General features: G+C 38.4%; 1 protein-coding gene across 1 annotated transcript in view; it reads left to right on the forward strand.

Moving 5' to 3' along the window:
• LOC122790842 (lipocalin-like) overlaps positions 1–19,376 on the forward strand; it is a 64,915-nt gene that overhangs the window by 15,402 nt on the left and 30,137 nt on the right. Inside the window, exon 3 of the mRNA XM_044058480.1 lies at positions 14,925–14,998. Coding sequence (XP_043914415.1) covers positions 14,925–14,998 — 74 coding nt within the window. The remainder of the gene's footprint in view (positions 1–14,924; positions 14,999–19,376) is intronic.

Here is a 19,376-nt window from a genome sequence, read left to right on the forward strand (position 1 = left end):
TGCCATGACAGTTTTCATGTTTACAGCCCAAAAACATGTTTATTCAATGAAAACCAGTAGAAAAAAGCACACAAAAAAATAGAAAACAGTGAATGAAGTAAACTAGTAATGTATAAAAGTATGCAGATGTGTGCCTGCACCAGTTTGCTAAACGGGGAAATTATACCAATACTTCATGGTAATAGCATGAGAAAATGTGTATTTTGAATCTACTGTTTAAAACTCTGGTGTGATGCAAGAGTGTAGTAAATCTAATCAGGGCAGAACTGAGGTTAAAGCAACTAAACATATATACATTTATACACATACTACACACCATATTTTATTTTTTAGTATGTTTTGGTACCTTTAGTACATAAAAAATATTTCCTCAAAAATCAAAGGTACCAACACATACTAGAAAAATAAAATCTGTCCATATCTTTCCCTCCTTAGATTCCTGCTAACTTACCAACCTTATTCTTCACCTTCCCCATCTCCTATTTTATCCTCGTTGTACAATTTAACTTCTAAGCCTTAACACTATGTTGCATTTATTCTAGTCGTTTCATGTTGTACTCATTACTAGTAAATATGTGCATTTCATGTACACAAAAGTAATTGGAATAGTATACAGCATTGTAGACAAAAATGCAGAGGCAGCATACATCACTATTCACACTGTACTTCTCTATTCTGCGTGTTTTATATTAAATGCTGCTGTTTAACTGCACACATTGTATTTGTGCTCTGTCTGCTGTTACTACTTCGCTAGTAACCCAGAGTGAGCCTGCAATCAGTCACTCGACAAATACTCTACCCCAATAAATAAAACTACAATAAAATACTCCTCTCCAATATTGACAGTGGTATTTATTAAATACTTTTCAGGCATAGTATAACTAATCTTCAGCCATGAGTGCATTGATATGTGAATTATGCAGCTCATAGGTTCATTCTAGGCTATCTGCCCTAGGGCATTTATAAGCCTAGTCAGAGTGTGTTTGGCTTTCGCCAACCATTTTAAATTAATTTTGCTATGCCCTTTTTCGAGGTTAGTATACTGTGCCTCTGTCTAACAGTGACACAGAAGTGATACCCGGGGTAAACCTACGATCTCCCATCCACTCATCAAGATTCCTCTTGGAGAGTCAGTGAGGGACTCTGCCTAACCTGGACTGGGATTTTATTCCAGAGTGAAGGGAGCCTCTGGGTTATGAATCTGTCACTCCAGCATGTCCTATTTATTTCAGTGCTGAGGTTCAAGTCTCTCAAGCACGTAGCTTGATGGAATTTGGATTTTCTGTGGTGCAGCATGTCCATTAATTCTGGGTTGGACATGGCTTTATACGTCAGGCACAGATCGCCTCGGAGCAGGCGGTATGCCACTGAGTAGAGCTGGAGTTTCTTTAACTGGGCAGCATATGGCATCTGTTTGAGCCCTTTGATCCTCTTGGTGAGGTACTTTTGGGGTCTTTCCAGTTGCTGCAGGTGTCTAGTAAGGTACATCCCAAAAGGGGCATTGTACTCAATTATGGGCCTGATGAGGGATGAGTAAAGAGGCACGATGACCTCCCCTGATCTAGATGCGAATCCCTTCATGATTTGGTGGGCTATATAAAATCTTTTTCTAACCACTGGCCACGTGGTTGTCAAATGAGAGACTGCTATCAACTTGGATCCCCAGGTCCCTAATTACTTCTTCTGTACTTAATGGATTACCACCTGTGTGGTAATTTGTGGGCACTTTGCTTTTGCCAAAGGGGATGACTATACACTTTTTGGCGTTTAGCTTGAGGCCATGGATCTGGCACCAGTTGTCTGTTTCTATGAGGCCCTTTTGGAGGATGCTTGTGTCAGCTGGAGAGTCGATTATGGCACCCAGTTTGCAGTCATCTGTGAACTTGGTCAGCCACAGTCCTTCCGTGTTTGCCTGTACCTCCAAGAAATATATACCGAACAAGAGAGGTCCCACGACTGAGCCTTGTGGGATGCTACTTGTAACTGGTTTGGAGTCTGACATGGCTCCAGCAATTCTAACCATGTGGGTTCTTGTCCTTGAGAGAGTTTGTAACCCAACTAGTGACATAGGGGGTTTATATTTAAGCTGGTGAGCTTATCTATAATGCCCGAGTGGGGTATTGTATCGAAGGCTTTTGTGAGGTCTAGGTAGGCTGTGTGGACCACCCTTCCCCTCATCAATGGCCTTGGTGACTGTTTCAAAGAAATTGACCAGGTTTTAAGAGGCGGGATTCTGCCCTTAAAGCTGAACTGGGTAGGATCCAGTGTCTGTAGGTCCCCAATATCTTTATTTATGAGGTCCATGATGATCCTTTCCATAGCTTTGCAGACCAAGCTAGTCAGGCTTATGGGGCGATAGTTTCCAGGATCCGTTGAGGCACCACCTTTGTGGAGAGGGACCACTGTTGCTGTACGCCACTCTTTGGGTCTGAGACTGAACAGTAATTTTATGTTTGGGTTTAGCTCTTCTTGGAGTTCATGTAGGACGCAGCCCGGGACACCATCTGGTCCCACTGATGCTGTGTTTTTTGCTTTGGAAAGGGCAGCTCTTACCTGAGCATCTGAGATGTCAGGGGGGCAGCACTCTGCTGGGATAGATATTCACCCTTTTGGTGGGGAGGGGGGGAGAAGTTTGTGCTGAACCTGTTAGCTAGGATGTTGGCAATATCTGTGGGTTTGGTGTATTTTTTGTCATTTTTGACCAATTCTGAGCATATCTGGGAATTCCCACCCAGGTTCCTAACGTAACTACAGAAAGCCTTGTGATTATCCTTAGTGTCTGTGCAATTTTTCTCTCGAAGCTGGCCTTAGACGATTTTATGAGTGCCCGTAGTTTTTTGCTAATACTGATCAGAGATGCCTTCCCTTTTTGGGATTTTGCTCTATCATGTAGTAGCTTCCTCCTTCTATTGTATGGTTTGTTTATGGCTGGGGTCCACTTGCTCAATTTCTTGGTGTACAGTAAATGTAGTTTGCGCAGCAGTCTTACATAGTTTTCTTGGAATCGCTCACTGACATTTTTCCTTTTTTTTTTTTTAAAAACAATGCTCTGGCCCCAAGCCGTACACAGCATCTCTGAATCACACACACAAAAAATACCTTGATAGTCCCAATCACAACTCTGTTAGGCAGTATTAATTGTCTGCATGTCAAAGGACCATCTATTTCAAATAACCAGACCATATACATAAAATATATAAGCAGCATTGGTGTAATAGAACAGGTGGACTGTGGCATCTGTCCATGAACTGTGGTTTCCTGTTAATTTCATTTCTAAGGCACTCCTCTTTAATAACAAAACTGTTTTAATGATTGAGGGGGGCTAAGCAGTCACTAGGCGCCCAAATGATAATACTTTTATGATAGTAATATCAAAGGACAATTCAGTATGAAAAAGTGCTTTACAAAATTAGCACACATCGGAATGAAGTTCTTGATGTGAACTCCTGCTTGCCCACCAGACACTTACTACACTAGAATATAATGGAATAGTTAAAATATATCAAAATTTAATACACATTTTATTAGCAATGCCTTAGCAAGGAGTAAACGGATGAACAATTCAACGCCGTGCATAACACAGTTACACAAATCACTAGACTGCTGTTGCCTATACATGTATCACGTATCCCATGACCTGTAATTAATGCACACTTTTAGGAAATAAGGCAATTTTAGAAAAAAATGACCTACAAAAAATGAGAGGAAGTTGGGGAGATGGTTTAAACTTATAGGGTGTTAATAAGATGCTTCCTGTAGCCCATGGGTTTGATTCCTGCATCCTGCATCTGCCTACTGTAGGACTCTAAACAGGTCACTTAACCAGACACTGCTTGAAGGAAACTGGGCTACGCTCTTCAATGGTCACTTTAATTTCATATCTAGTAACTACCTATTATTGTTTCTGTTAGTCCCTCAAAACAACAGAAATCATTTACTAAATCTATACTGCATATTACTAAATATAAATCCAACCATAAAATACAAGTGTGGGTTATCAACCGATTTGATCATAATTAAAATGTAAAAGGAACTATCAGACTGATTGGTATACTTAAACGGCAAAGAAAACTAATAGCACACAAAACATTCTTCAGATATTTAAAACATTGTTTTTGAGCTACAAGTTAAAACAGTCTAGCACCTTTGCACGAACTACGAGCAGTTCAGACTATAAATTGATTTGAACACATCAAAATAAATCAGTCACTGAATAAAACTCACAGATGTGTATTTTGAACTTAACCATTTAAATTTCTGTTATGATGCAAGAGTGTACTAAATCTAATCAAAGGAGAACTGAGCTTAAAGTAACTAAACATATATACATTTATACACAATGTTTTAGTATGTTTTGGTACCTTTAGTACATAAAAAATATTTCCTCAAAAATTGAAGGGCAGGCTGGGCTCATTAACCTTGGTTGGCAGCCAACCTAGGAGAAGGTAAAATCAGACTCCAAACCTGGACAGACGGAGCTTATTAACCTTGTCAGTCAATCTAGGGGAAGGTAACTCTACTTCAAACTCAAAATCTGGCCATTGGATGATGGCTGTGCTGGCTTGTGGACATCTTCAGAAGAAGAAAAGGCTATGGGAGTAAACAGACACAAAAATCCAAAGTAGAGCCCCTAAGCCAGCTGGTTATCAACTCTGATTTTCTTGTAGCAGGTCCTGCAGCCAAGCTGATTCCAAATGCATCACTTTGCATTCCTTTAGACCACATCAGGAGGCCAAGAGGGGAGATCCTGTCGACTGGGCATCTTGGGATCTCCATATACTACGCCCAGGCTTGCACCCTGGAGTGTGTCAGAAACAACAAGGGAGACAGCAGTTAGGAGTTGTGAGTGGCATAAGCTCAGACACTAAGAGGTGCCTCCAATGCTGGAAGGGACCATCAAAGTCCCACTGGTCAGCTATCACCCACTTCAAGCTGGACAGCTCCCAGCCAGTAAGATGCTACCCCCCCCACCCCACCCCACCCACAGTCTACCAGCTTCAATGGGTGCTTGGAGATCAGGTAAATATTGAAGAGAAGACTGTAAAATCCTGCACCAGGAAGTGAAAAAAAGAAAAGTAAACTACCAATATTGCAAATGGCAAGCTGAAATGTCAGGATAGTATGCCCTGGCCTCTGATTACCTTCACTAGGTGGACGACTCCAGGAAAACAGCCATCATCAATCATGAACTCAAGAGGTTCCATATCAATATTGCTGAGCAGCAGGAGATCAGACTTCCAGCAAATGGTAGCCTCAGAGAACAGGACTACACGTTCTTCTGGCAGGAGAAGCATCCAGAGGAGCAGCGATTGCATGGAGTCAGTTTTGCAGTGAGAAATTCCCTGCTGTCTTCAATCAAACCACCATCACAAAATCACAGCTCAAATCCCCTCTCTCCCACCTCTCAACATCTTCAGGTCCAGTGACCATCCTAAGAGTTTACACTCCCACACTCTGCTCTTTAGCAGAGGCAAACGACAAGGTTTACATGGAGCTTGAGACCACTATCAGAGGGATACCTACCACAATGCCTGTGTTGGAGCTGACCATGATTTCCAGCCCAGCAGCATCGGACAGTTTGGTGTTGGTAAGCTGAAAAAGAATGGACAGAGACTGCTAGAGTTGTGCTCTTACCACAACTTCTGCATGCCCAACACATTCTTTGCCTCCAGCTGGATCTTGTCATCACTAGAAGACACCTGCTAAAATGTGTCCTTGTCACCCACAACTATCACAGTGCTGACTGACAAAGTTCACTCACTGTATGGCAGCAAGTGCATCTCCAGCCCATATTAATCCACCTCTCAACACAGAAAGTATGCATTCTTATCAACACTGCCAGGACATCAATGCCAGACCTGTGCGAGCATTTCACTGATAGTATTGCAGAGGCTATTGCAGAGGCCCTAAAGGACAGTTCACTAAGCAATGTTGAAGTGAAGTGGAACAATATCTGTGACCCCAACTACAACTCAGCCATGTATATCTTCAGTAAAAGAAAGAGGCACAACCCAGACTGGCTTAAAGCAGGAATCACTGAGATTGAACCAGCACTCAGAGCCAAGAAAGCAGCACTGCTCGGCTACAAGAGGGAGCCTTCAGAGGCGACTCTAGCTGCACTCAGGAAATCCAGAAATGACACCCAGTGGATCACTCAACAATGTGCCAATGACTACTGGCTGAATCTCTGACATAGCATCCAACTCACTACTGACTGTGGCAATATCTATGCCATTTATGATGGCATGAAGAAAGCCTTTGGCCCCAGTACAGTCAAGATTACGCCCCTAAAATATGCCTCAGGTGAAGTCATTACAGACCAAAATAAACATATGGAGAGATGGGAAGAGCATTACCAGGAGCTCTACCCAAAGGAGACCATTGTCACCAATGCAGCAGTCAACACCCCCCCATCCCTATCATGGAAGAGCTTGATGATCCATCCTCTGTAGAAGAACTCACTAAAGCCATAGACTCCCTTGCCTGTGGTAAAGCTCCAGGAAAGATGGCAAGGAGTATATTCTCCTCAACCACCTGCACAAGCTCCTGTTACAGTGCTGGTAGGAAGGAACAGATCCCCATGATATGCATGATGCCAACATTATCATGCTGTACAAAAACAAAGGAGACCAAACTGACTAACAACTACCATGAAATATCCCAACTCAGTGTTGTTGGGAAGGCCTTTGTCCATGTAGCTCTGAACAGACTGCAATCACTCACAGAAAGTGTTTACCCTGAGGCACAGTGTGGATTCAGAGCAGGAAGGTCCACGATCGACATGATCTTCTCAATAAGGCAGCTGAAAGAAAAGTGTCATGAGCAACGGAAGCCATTGTACATTGCCTTCATTGATCTAATGAAGGCATTCAATATAGTCAGCAGGAAAGGCCTCCTTCACCCTGCCACAGAGGATTAGATGTCCCCAAACTCCTGAGGATGATTACATCCTTCCATTTAGACACATATGGTGTCATACAATACGATGGCTCCTTCTTGGACCCATGCCCAATCAGAAGGGGAGTGAAGTAAGGGGTGTGTATTTGCTCCAACACTCTTTAGCATCTTTTTCTCTCTGTTATTGTCCTAAGCCTTTAACGAGTCCAAAGATGGTGTATATCTCCATACTAGAAGTGTTGGTAATATCTTCAACCTCGCATGCCTTCAAGTGAAGACCAAGATGCAGATAGTACTGATCAGAGAGATGCTGTTTGCTGATGACGCTGCCCTGACTGCTCACACTGAGGAAGAACTACATCACCTGATAAATTCATTCACTGGTGCTTGCAGAGAGTTCAGCCTCACAATCAGCCTTAAGAAGGCCAACAGACCAACATCATGGGGCAAGATATCAGCAGCACCCCCCTGCATTTTCATTAGCGATCACAAACTCTAAGTGGTGAAGGACTTCATTTACCTGGACTCCACCATCTCCAGCAACCCCTCCCTGGACATTGTGCTGAATACCCAGATTGGTAAGGCAAGCAACAGCAATGGCACACCTAACAGTGAGGGTCTGGCACAACTCCAAACTGAAAGTCAAAAAGAGAACAGCCAGCCCAAAGTGGTGTATGAAAAACAGTTTTAATATGGCAACAAACAGACCGGTTTCGGCAAGATTTACATAGCCTTCCTTAGTGCAACACTGACCAAACTGTGTAGTGGAATGTGTTCTACAAAACTTTCCCCAGGTTGCTAGCAGACAGGTGTACAAGAGAGGGCCACCTGTGTTGGTTGCTCCCTGAAACATTAGCCACTGTTCATTAAGTCACCTATTCACATCAAACAGCTGTCCATCTAGAAATATAAAAAAAAGCTTCAAACCCCCTCCCCCATCAAATAGCTCATACTCAAATACGGCATACATCACACCAAGATCTATAAAAAAAGCTTCAAATCCCCTCGCCCATCAAATATCTCGCACTCAAATACAGCATACATCACACAGACTTCCTTACTCTCAGTCAAGTGTAAAGTGTACAAGATTACAACTCAATGGTGGCTTGTCTTTCAAGCTGAAGCAGACAATTACATTTTACTTTTTTCTTGTATGCTTCCATGGACACAAGATGTTAACAGGGCAATAAAAAACAGAACACTGGTTTCTTCAAGGATAAAAGTTACCGATTTTTGAAAGTATGCAAGCAGTTTTACCATGGGGGAGAGTAAATATAAAACAAAACAGACATCAATCAGTATAAGCAGAAGCTCGGGCAATTACATGCATCTTAGCATGGATAACCTAGTTTTCAGGTTAATTAAGGCCTGTGCTAGCAGCTATTTGGGACAGATGTTCTGATTTGAAGATGCACAAAGTTGTGTGTGTTTATATTAAGCTAACAGGTTATGGAGGTGTTCTGGGAGTGTGTTTTAATAAAAACTGTCAAAGTAAAACACATCTTGTAAACGTTGACATAGGTTACAATGTTAAGGAAAAACTGTATAAAGGATTATCCTTCCAAATAAATGGGTGCTTATCAGACAAATCTAGAAATAGACATTTAAAAAGCTGCCATATACAATAGATGGGAATAGAGTTTTACCGTAATGACAGTTTCCATATCATCTTTGAAAGTGAATGGTCTCACAGGTATAGACAAAAGGAAAGACTATTTAATTATTTTAAGAAATGCAGAGTGCAAATAGCACTCCTACAGAAAACATGTTTGGAAAGAACTAAGCATGTGAATGTGATAGAGAATTTCAGGATAGATACTCTGCAGAATATCAGAGGCAAAGTAAAGAGGAGTACATACATTAATTGCTAGAGGAGCTCCAGTAGTGACAAAAGAGGGAAAGAAGCTGTAATAATGATGGATTTATAGTAGTAAGAGGCTACTGGCAAGGGATGAGGATTATGCTGGCATGTATTTATATTCCATCTGAAACTGCTATTATGGAAATTAAAACATTTGGGAGAAATAATCGATTTTCAGCAAGGAATATTACTTATAGTTAGGGACTGGAATTTAATTTGCAATATTGAGAATGTATCGGGGGGGTCTAGAAGGAAAAATACAACAAAAGGTATTTCTGAAAAAAATTATGAGAATATTTGGTATGAAAGGCGTGAATTCAGGAGGAAACTGGACAGAATTTGCATATTATTCCCAGAGGTTCAATAACTGGTCTAGACTAGACAGAAATTATATTTTACAGGAACATGTGTATTACATTGAGAACGCAGATACATATTCAATAACTTTCAGACCATGTGCTAAGAGATAGATGTAGGGTAACAAAGTAAAAATGAGACACTGGCACTAACCCACCTACCTATTAAATAGAGAAGAATTTAAGGAATGGGTAGTGTAAATTATGTGGGAGTTATTAGGAAAGATAGAAAGTACTCCAGAAGATATAGCTAGTGACTGGGATAAAATGAAAGTGGAGTTTAAAAATAGGGAAGAAATAAGAGAGAGAGAGATCTGGTTAAGACATAATAAGAATTAGTTAGAGGGACCAACAAAGGTCAAAGTATTACAAAATAAGGAGAATCTCTAAGAACAAGAGGTGGTACAAATTGTAGAGGGCTAAAGAGAAATTAAGGGAATACCTGAATAATATGCAGGAGTATAGAAAGATTGTGGCTAAGCAACTGTTTTTTGATGATAATTCCAGAGCACAAAAACTTGTGGCACAACTTAAGCAATAAAGTAGAAAGGATTGTTGCCAAACCTAGGCAGCCTATAACAAAAAAAAAAAAAAAAATAGCCAGAGATCCTGTAGAAGTATTAGAGATATTTCAGAGATTTTATGAAAATTTGTATAAAGCAGCGAAGTGGAGAAATCAAGAGAGTACAAATGGAAATATTTAGGGAAGATTTAAGTATGCCAAAGTCAGAGATAGATGAGGCTCAACAACTAACAGTTAATATTGGATGAGATGAGAAAAATGGTGAGGTATAACCAATCTGCAGGAAAGTCTCCAGGAATAGATCGTATTCTGGTGAAGTCTGGAAGCTAGGAGGGAGGGAGGTGAGAAACATCTGGAAGGTGTTTTGTTTAACAATATTTTAAAAGGAGGGGAGGCACCAAGATCCTGGAAAAAAGTTGTGGTGGCTGAAATACCTAAAGACAGTAAAGACCCACCTGATCCAGCTTCATACAAGTCCTTGTCAATTTTAAACCATGATTATAAAAGTGTTTATGTCCATAAAGGCTAAGAGAATGGCAAAGGTAATGCTAAAATTGATAGATATGAACCAATGTCATTTTGTGGAGAGGAGGCAAACATTTGACCACATTAATAAACAATGATGATCCGGAAGGAAGCAGAATGTACAAAAATACCACTGTTAGTAGGTCATGATGTAGATAAAGCATTTGACAGAGTAAGCTGGGATTTTGTGTAGAGCAATGGAAGCCTTTGCATTTCCGGATACAATAAGGTTAGTTAGAAGGCTATATGAGGGAATGGAGGCAAAAATCAAAGTGGGAGGTGTCCCCTCTGATAAGCTGTGCCCAGAGATTAGCATGGCATTTAGGAAAAGTTGGCTTTATTTGCAGACGATATTATTTTGTACCCGATGGAACCAGAAAAGGACATCTCAGTGCTGTGGAAGATTCTGAGACAGTTCCAGGTTTTTTCAGGATATAAACTTAATGAAGATAAAATAAAGGCTACAGCTATAAACTATGCACCCACACATGAACTGGTTCAGCAATACTCATTTATGGTGACATAAGTATTTAGGAGCATAGATTAAAAACGATTATACTATGGTGGAGAAAGGTACGTGGGAAGAAACTAAACAAAAGATAATACAAAAACTGAGAAACTGGAACCTCTTGCTGTGGATCTGGATACCAAGAAATAAGCAGTAAAAGTACACTTTTGTTCTTCTTACTCACTGTTTTAGTTTGTTGGTTGGGATATTTTACAGACACCCTAATGGTTATGGATATCAGCTGGGTATGACAACCCTGTGCTTTTAAAGGTTAGCCAAACATTCCACCTATGCTGTGCTGATGATGCCATAAGAAGGCTGAAACATGCATGTCCACAGACAGTGGAGTTTGGCTTTATTAGCTTGAATTTGTCCATAAATAGACTTAAAAAATCACAGACATTCAAAATTGCCATATAGCTGAAACACCTGATGTCCTTAAAGGGTCATTTGCATATATCCCACATTGCCTCCAATACAAGAGGTTTAAGGAATCACACAGTGGAAAGTCTAGCCTTACTAGATTTTTCTATTGGGGATTGATATCAAGTGCATAGACAAAGAGAAAGGGATAGGTGAATCCTAAATGAAAGAACTATACCGGCTGAGTTTGTAATTGAATATAGAACTGAAACTGTTTAATAATTAGTAGAGCATATAAAATATTGCATGATTACTATCGGAATCTATCAGAAGAGTTCAGAAAAGACTGGGAAGAGATTATTTATGCAATTCACAAAGAAATAATGGGAGGACATATGTACAGCTCCCAAATATGCAACAAAATGTATAATATTTAGGATGTTTGCCTGAAGTACTTGCATAGATACTTTTATGCCTCCGACTCCAAATAATTTTTCCTCAGGTAGATGGCAAATGTTGGAGGTGTGATGGGGAAGAAAAAGGTAACTGGGAACATATGTTTTGGAAGTGTAATGAGTTAGCAAACTTTAAAGATTCCCTACAGAGTACTTTGTCAGGAATACTGGGTGAGCAAATGAACTAAGGAAATGTTTTTTTGTTTTGAGCTGGGATGCAGGATCTAAATTTTCTAGACATAGTAAGGCCTTGTTAAGTTCAAGTCTGGTGGCTGCCAAAAAAACAATTCCTAGAAAATGTAAATCAAAATCTAAACCAACTGTATTCGAAGTAGTGAATATTGTAACAAAGACAAACAGGAAGTAGAATCTTTAGAACAATACTTGCAGAAAAATGTTTTGCAGGAGTGTGAGGTTTAAGAAAAGGCAGAAATTGAACAATTTACATAATGCTGCTTAGATTATACAATATATTCAATGTATAATGTCTGTAAATGTGAACATGTTAATACCGTTTAATTACTTTTATTTAAATGTAGGTTTGGCTATTTCACAAGTTATAATTCAATAAAGGTATTATAAAAAAAAAATTAACTCAAAGAATACAGTTCCCAGTCTCCAATTCATAGGTTCTTATTAAGCATATGACCACCAAGAAGCCCTACCACATTGCCAAATACTAATTCTGGTGGGAGGCTAACAGTGTACCCATTAAGCAGACATTCTCTCTACATCCTGAAAGTTTCTGGGCTGTTCACTTTTCTTTACAGTTAAGCAACTATGGAGTTCATATTGTGTATTATATATAATTATACATGTAGAGAGAAGTCTGCCTCCTGAAAAAAAAAATCCCTCTCATTCCTCCTATAACATATTCACAGATGTACACACTACTCCAGCTGCGTTCTAATCGGTGTCTGATACAAAGTGTTTATTACATGCATTCCTAACCCATCTATCATAGACTTACAGTACATACTCCACCACCACATATTTTTCTACATCTTCCATCTAATCATTCAAAACACTTCACCAGTTTTTAGTGTCATATGACACAGCTCAAAAACATATAGAAAAGTCAAAATAATTCTTTATGCAGGGAGGCAAGCCACAAATTCTAGAGCTGTGATGCAGTGTAGAAAAATTAAAAGAAAACTAATGCAGTGCACTAGCAGATACAGACAAGTTAATACAGTTTCCATAAACTCTGACAAGATGTCAAGCTGCAGCCAAGTCAACAGAAAATACCTTAGATCATCGTAGGATCATAGGAGATTACTAGGCTACTGACACGGAGATCAATGTAAGCCTAGCCGTTTCAACCCAATGTAATACTGTAGAAATACTAGTCAATACCAAAGACTGCATTTAGTGATGACTGCCCATGTCCAGGAGGGTTGTGGGCACTATGCCCAGTAAGCATTTAGGGTGCCCTATCCACTCATGCAGGTTCCTCTTGAACAGTGTCATACAGGTGCTCTGTTCCACATGAATTGGTAGCCTGTTCCAAAAATGTGGCAGTCATTGGGAAATAAATGTATCCCTCCAGCATGTCCTATTTAAGTCACAGGCCATATTTAAGGCAGGCACAAGTCTCCCTAAGTCTATTCGATATGGAGTATAGTGACAGAGTTTAGGCGGTCTGTGTAAGGCACATGCTGGAGGCCCTTACTCAAAGCGTAAGATAAGCCAAGCCCATATACATACACATAACGTGTGCAATGTACAACCACCTGCCTTAGTCTTGCTACCTAAATGTGTACATATATATATATATATATATAAATATATACACACACACACACACAATATTCCCCCTTTGCAACACACATCCCTCTCTAACAATGTTGCTAACTGAATGAATATGTCCTCCTCAACACTGTGCACCTGTAGCCAACAGTGTCACAGCATGACTATGTAAATATAGCTCCTGCTTTCCAATACACCTGTCATCATCAATGTTACTGCATAAGCAAAACATGTCTCCATTTGCCTCTTGCTGTACAGACACTCTGGCATAAGACTGTAGAATTTTAGAAGACCTCCAATATACATAGAGTCGGAGGCCTGCTAGGAGATCCAATATTTGTAGTCAGAACATAGCTGTCAACATCTTAAAACAAGTAATCTGGACAAATCCTTAAGTAATAGGCCCAAAATAGGGACAGATTTTAAATGCTGCTCTTACATACATAAAATGTTAAAATAATAGGTTTTGTTTTAGCTTGCATGTTCTGATGGATATTAAGTCTGAAATGAAAGTGTAGGTCATTATTTAGCGACTTCAATCCTCTACAGTCTGCCAGAAAAACACAAATTTTGAGAACAGACCAAAATATAAGGCAAAAATCTGGACATTCTGTGGAAATTTGGAGAGTTGAGAGGTACGAGTCAGACAGTTCTGCAATGAGGTAAGGATCAGCTGTCTATTAATGCTTCTTGATGATGGTTGGTAAACCATGCTATAATAAACAGTACTGCAATTGTTTAAGTAAACATTACTCATTTAACTAAATTAAATTCTTAGATGACCTTCAAAACTCAACTCCTGAATAATACGAATATGGAAATTAAATTCTATAGATTACCCTGAATAAAACAGCCCTGCAAATGTTAATACATACATATTGAGAGGTCCTCTTTTGAGAAGACTGAGACACTTACAGTTATATACCTGCATCAAGACCTACATTTACAGTCAAGCATCACTATGCTAATTAACCCATATTACACATATATATTATGACCATTTAGTACATTTCTCCCCAGGAAAGCGTACATATTGGCTATCTTTGGCAGAGAATGACAGATGTAGACAATGGCTTTCTATATTTCTCTTTAGCCCATTTACTGTGAAGACACATTAAAGATTTTCTACATGGTCTTACTATGTGGGTTTATTAGAGGAACACAGACCATCATATAGCATATTCCACACTATACTTGATGTCTTAGAGCCTTTTACAACCTACCATTTCAAAGAATTTGGCACTTCTTCAGCTGATTAGCATTATGCTATGTTACAGTAGAGGAATTTTCATGGAAAATGCCACCAATTCAGGTGCTAAAATGGCAGTCACAGAGTAGCCATAAAATTTGCTGGCCAGTGTCCTGTCCTCGTCACTCCCACGGGAAACTCTGCTGGGTGTATTTTACAAGCATGGCACTAAAATATTCAACAGTAACTGCAGATGCAACCAAGCATGAAATGGATTACTTAACCATAAAGTTCTGAACTTTGGCATATAGTTTTAATGTGTTTTCGTCTAAAACTCTTTTTAAAAGTTTTAATTCTAGTGTGTAAGATATGAAATAATTCTAGTAAGTGATCCATTATTAACATAATTTCCAAATATCTATATGCACTATGAATGTACCACTATTATTTCACAAGTAAAACTGAATAACATTTTCTTTCCTTTTTATAAATTTGCAGAGACAAACATGCAGCAAAAGAAGAAATACTCTTTAGGAAAACAGATAAGCAAGGAAAATACACATACCATAGTTGTAAGTATTTAGACCATACCTCTCAACTGTACAGATTTCTGCAGAATGTCCAGATTTGTGCCTCATATTTATGGTTAATTTCTCATACGAGTGTCTTTTTCTAGCAAATCATTGGCAGATCACTCAGGGTTTAAGTCAGGAAATAATGACAGACATTTGAGTTTCAGACTTCATACCCTTCAGAAAATATGTGCGAATGCAGAACCCGTTGTTCTATCAGCTTTCCAAGTTTGTATGAGCAATATTTAAAAAGTGTCCCTATTTGTTGGCCTTTGTCCCCCCAGTATTTATGGCTTTGTACAGATTTCTTGCTCTAGGAAGTTGAGAGGTATGATTTAGACTTATAGCTGTGAAAAACATGCATGTGCCAAATATGTATACTAAAATGCAGATAGAGGGGTATGCTTACTCATTTTGTTGAGTTCTTTGTATTTTACAAAGTTGAAAGATTTGTGATAGACATTAAGCAAATCAGGTGATAGACTGACAATAGTATAAGAAGCAACTATGGGGAAAAAATGCAATTAGCGCAGTTTATGAACCCATTGTAAATATGCAAATAATTAATGAAACAATATGAATTTGGCTAATATAATGCACTGAAGGGGGTAAAATTGTCATGAACATCAACACCCAAGTGTATTCCAAACCCTGTTGCAATGCATTCTAACTGATAAATGCCCTTTACTGACATGTCCTTTTCATTTGTTTTGCTTTTGCCCTTATAATACGAGTGATCACTATGGTTAAGTTATATATGTAGGCTTTACATTTACACATGCGTAACAGCTTCTCAGGAAGCTAAAAAATCATTGCCTGTTCCCTAAGAAATACAAATCTGCTTCACATAAAGAAACTTAGCACAACTGCAACAAAAATGTGCATAGAAATGTATACATTTTTGTACAACACTGTATGTTAATAAAATCTAGATCTTTATCTAGAATGTCAATAAGACTAATAAAACTCTGAGACACATCCTCCATGTGACTTTTGAGAGTTTACACTCCTCCACAGTCCTACCTCTTCCTGTCCTCACACGCTCTTTTTCTATACCTCTGTTCTACTTTTCCAAACTAAAGCTAAAGGATGCTAACAAAATGATATTAGTTCTTAATGGCCTTCTTCCTTAGTTCACTGCCTTATGCAAAAAACATACAACTCGCCATCTACTTCACATCCTTTACATAATGTAATACCAGGTATTTAGAAACAAACCATTTTAAACCCTCTATAAAACTGCAAAACCAACCTCAGAAAATGACTTTACAATTTATATTTTGTACTTCCAACATTTAGCAAACTATTTGAAAAAATACTATTCCAATGACTGAATACATATTTTCAGAAATGCTCACTTTTATCAAGTAACCAACACAGATTTTGGTCAGGCAGATGTAAATTAATTCTCTACACCTTTACTGATGACACGCTCAAAAATGGATAAAGGAAATCTCATTCAAACATTTTTTATTGACCTAACCAAAGCCTTTGGCCTCATCAATTGCCATTTACTACTCAAACTTCTAACTACTGGTATTGGCGAAACTTCTCTTGACTGGAAAAAAAGGCCATTAAAAACTAGGAGGTATTTGCTATGCAAAAGGGAAGAAGCTTTTGGCTTGGGGATTGTTATATTCATCAAGGTGTTTATTACATAAACGCAAGGTACAGAGTTTGAGTCTCACATTTGCAAGGGAATTTAGCTAGGCTTAAAATGACCCACAAGGGCAGTTAGCCTACTTGCCTATGAACCTAATAATTTATTCCTCAACTTGGGCTTCACAAAGAAAATTCCGTCCTCTGTTTCAGTATCAAAAAGGGCATTCAAGGCACCATATTGTCTCCTCTTTGTTCTTGGTATTTATCAGGCAGCTACTTTCTGATCTTCAACAGCGTGCATTGGAACCATGGCAAGTGGGGAAAAAAGGTAAAAATGTAAGTAAAACTTTCTCAGATCAGTGCTTCATCACTCAGAAATTAGGCATCTAAACATACCTACATTTACATACTCATATTACATCATTTCCTGTTTGATATGCAGATTCAATTCCCTGGATACACTTTTAAAACACACTTTATAAAATACATACATTTATTTAATATGCTTATACTTCTCTTTCAATATTGGTTGATATGTCCATTCAAACTTGGAAAATGATCCATTTATATTCTGCTTTCTCAGTTCTAGTTATATCCCTACCATGTATCATCTTCATATAAAACCTGCAGCAATAAAACTTAAGTATGCTACTGATCGGTATCCTAATATGCTTATATAATGTGTAAGTATCTATATGACAGATGTATCTGATGTGTTGTTCCTTATTCTTGCCCTTAACATCCTATTACTTTTCACGTGTAGCCATATATACTACATTGATTGTCACAGTTTGCATAGGTCCTCAGAATTAAATTAGCTGTTATCAGATGTTTAAATGCTTTATACTCGTTAATATGTTTGCAAAAATATGTCTAGTACATGAATAGGCATCTATCCTACTACTCTTTCTTATACTTATAACCTGCTGTCTATAACAGTTTATTCTTTAAGGTGCGTGTCTTTTTATATCCAAAATTGGGACCTTCCCCACTAATCCTCTTAATTGTGGTATATTTAATACATTCCAATGCTTTCAGAAAATATCCTTGATTTCTTCTATTATATGCGAGAATACATATCAAACCTTCTTTCTATTTCCATATCGTTGTGGATAATCAGATAAAACTGGTTTGCTACATCCCTTCCTTAACTTCTAATAAAATCCTCACAAAATTCTATTTTTGACTCTTCATATCCCTTATCAATAAAGTTAGCAATTGTAATTGCTCTTCCATTACTCTATCCTGCATATTTAATCTTGACACTTGAATATAATTTCGGATTTGGATCCATTGGAATATTCACTATTAGAAGAAAAAAAAAACACACCCCTTCCCTTTACCATGAAGGACAAACGAGACAGCATCAGACAAGGTACGTGAGACAGAGGCATACAGGGGCCCAGTTACACGCAAGAGAAAATCAGCTTTGCTGCATCCCTTCCTTTACTTCTAATAAAAGCATCACAAAGTTCTACTTTTGTCCCTTCATATCCCTTAAAGTTATTAGTCACCTTTTAATTGCCTGTCCATTACTCTTCTCTATGTATTTAATCTTGCCAATCGAATATAATTTCAGGTCTGGACCCCATTGCAATATTTAGCATTTTAAAAAAAACACCCCTCCCTTTACCATAAAGGACAAATAAGACAGCATGAGACAAGGTAAGTGAGGCAGAGCCAAACAGGGCCCAGTAACACACAGTTGGTCCAAGAGAACTTCTCACACCAGGCTTATTTTTCAGTCTTTGTTTCCTCTTCGGTTGTCAGAGTCTTGAATAAAGGATTAAAAGTTATACCCTGCAGGGAATGTGGATATTTCACAAACTTTAAGTGACTTCAAATCATTTACACGACAGTTGAATTTACGTCTCATATACTGTGATAGTGACAATCAAATGGGACATGCATTTAAAAGGCTGTGTACTGTTGTACCACTGAGGAATCTACTAGTACAAGCTTTTGAAATGGCTTGCAAAAATGAAATATATGAATAATTTAATGGTAAACTGGACAAATATTTTAGTATGAATAATGGAAAAAATATAGTTTTGCAATCATTAGTAACAAAATTATAGTCAAAGATGCTTATAAAGGTAGAGGAATAGTATTAAATATTGATGATAAAAATAGCATTTATTGATGAGAGATGAATCTAACTCTTAAGATTTACAGAAGAGAAGTAAATTACATTATAATGACTTTGAATACACAGTTATACTATGCATATGAATGGTAAACTATACCTGGGAAATTTGAATTATTTTTATACACCACAACCAAGACTTCCAATTTTCTATGGGATACCAAGGATACATATACAGTATCTTTAAATAATTCCCCGTTATGCACACAATTGTATCAGCACTTGGTGAGATAGCTGAGCCAGTATCACATTTTTTGGAATACACATTACATGATGCACTCAGTGGCTTTAAAAGCTAAATTTTGAAACAGTTATATCAGTGGTATGATATTCAGCACTGAGAAAATGTATCTTCAGTACATAAACTGCCCACTGACCCCATGTTGCAAAATAATGCCTTCCAGTGCCTCAGCATCTAGCTTGAGCCACACCTTAATTTCCAACAGCATTTAGTTATAATAGAAAGAATCACTATTGTTTCTGGGCTAGAAACATCTTTCATTACCAAAAGGAAGATGCTCTTGTGATAAAGTTTTACTACTTACCCCTTTGGAATATGGTTTACCCTTAATTGCTGAAACCTCAAACAAAAACTGCTCAGTTTAGAAGTGTCCCCACATTCCTTACCCA

This window comes from Protopterus annectens, chromosome 16.part0 (assembly GCF_019279795.1).
Source record: "Protopterus annectens isolate FY-2018-M chromosome 16.part0, PAN1.0, whole genome shotgun sequence".
In the NCBI taxonomy this organism is placed as follows: Eukaryota; Metazoa; Chordata; order Ceratodontiformes; family Protopteridae; genus Protopterus; species Protopterus annectens.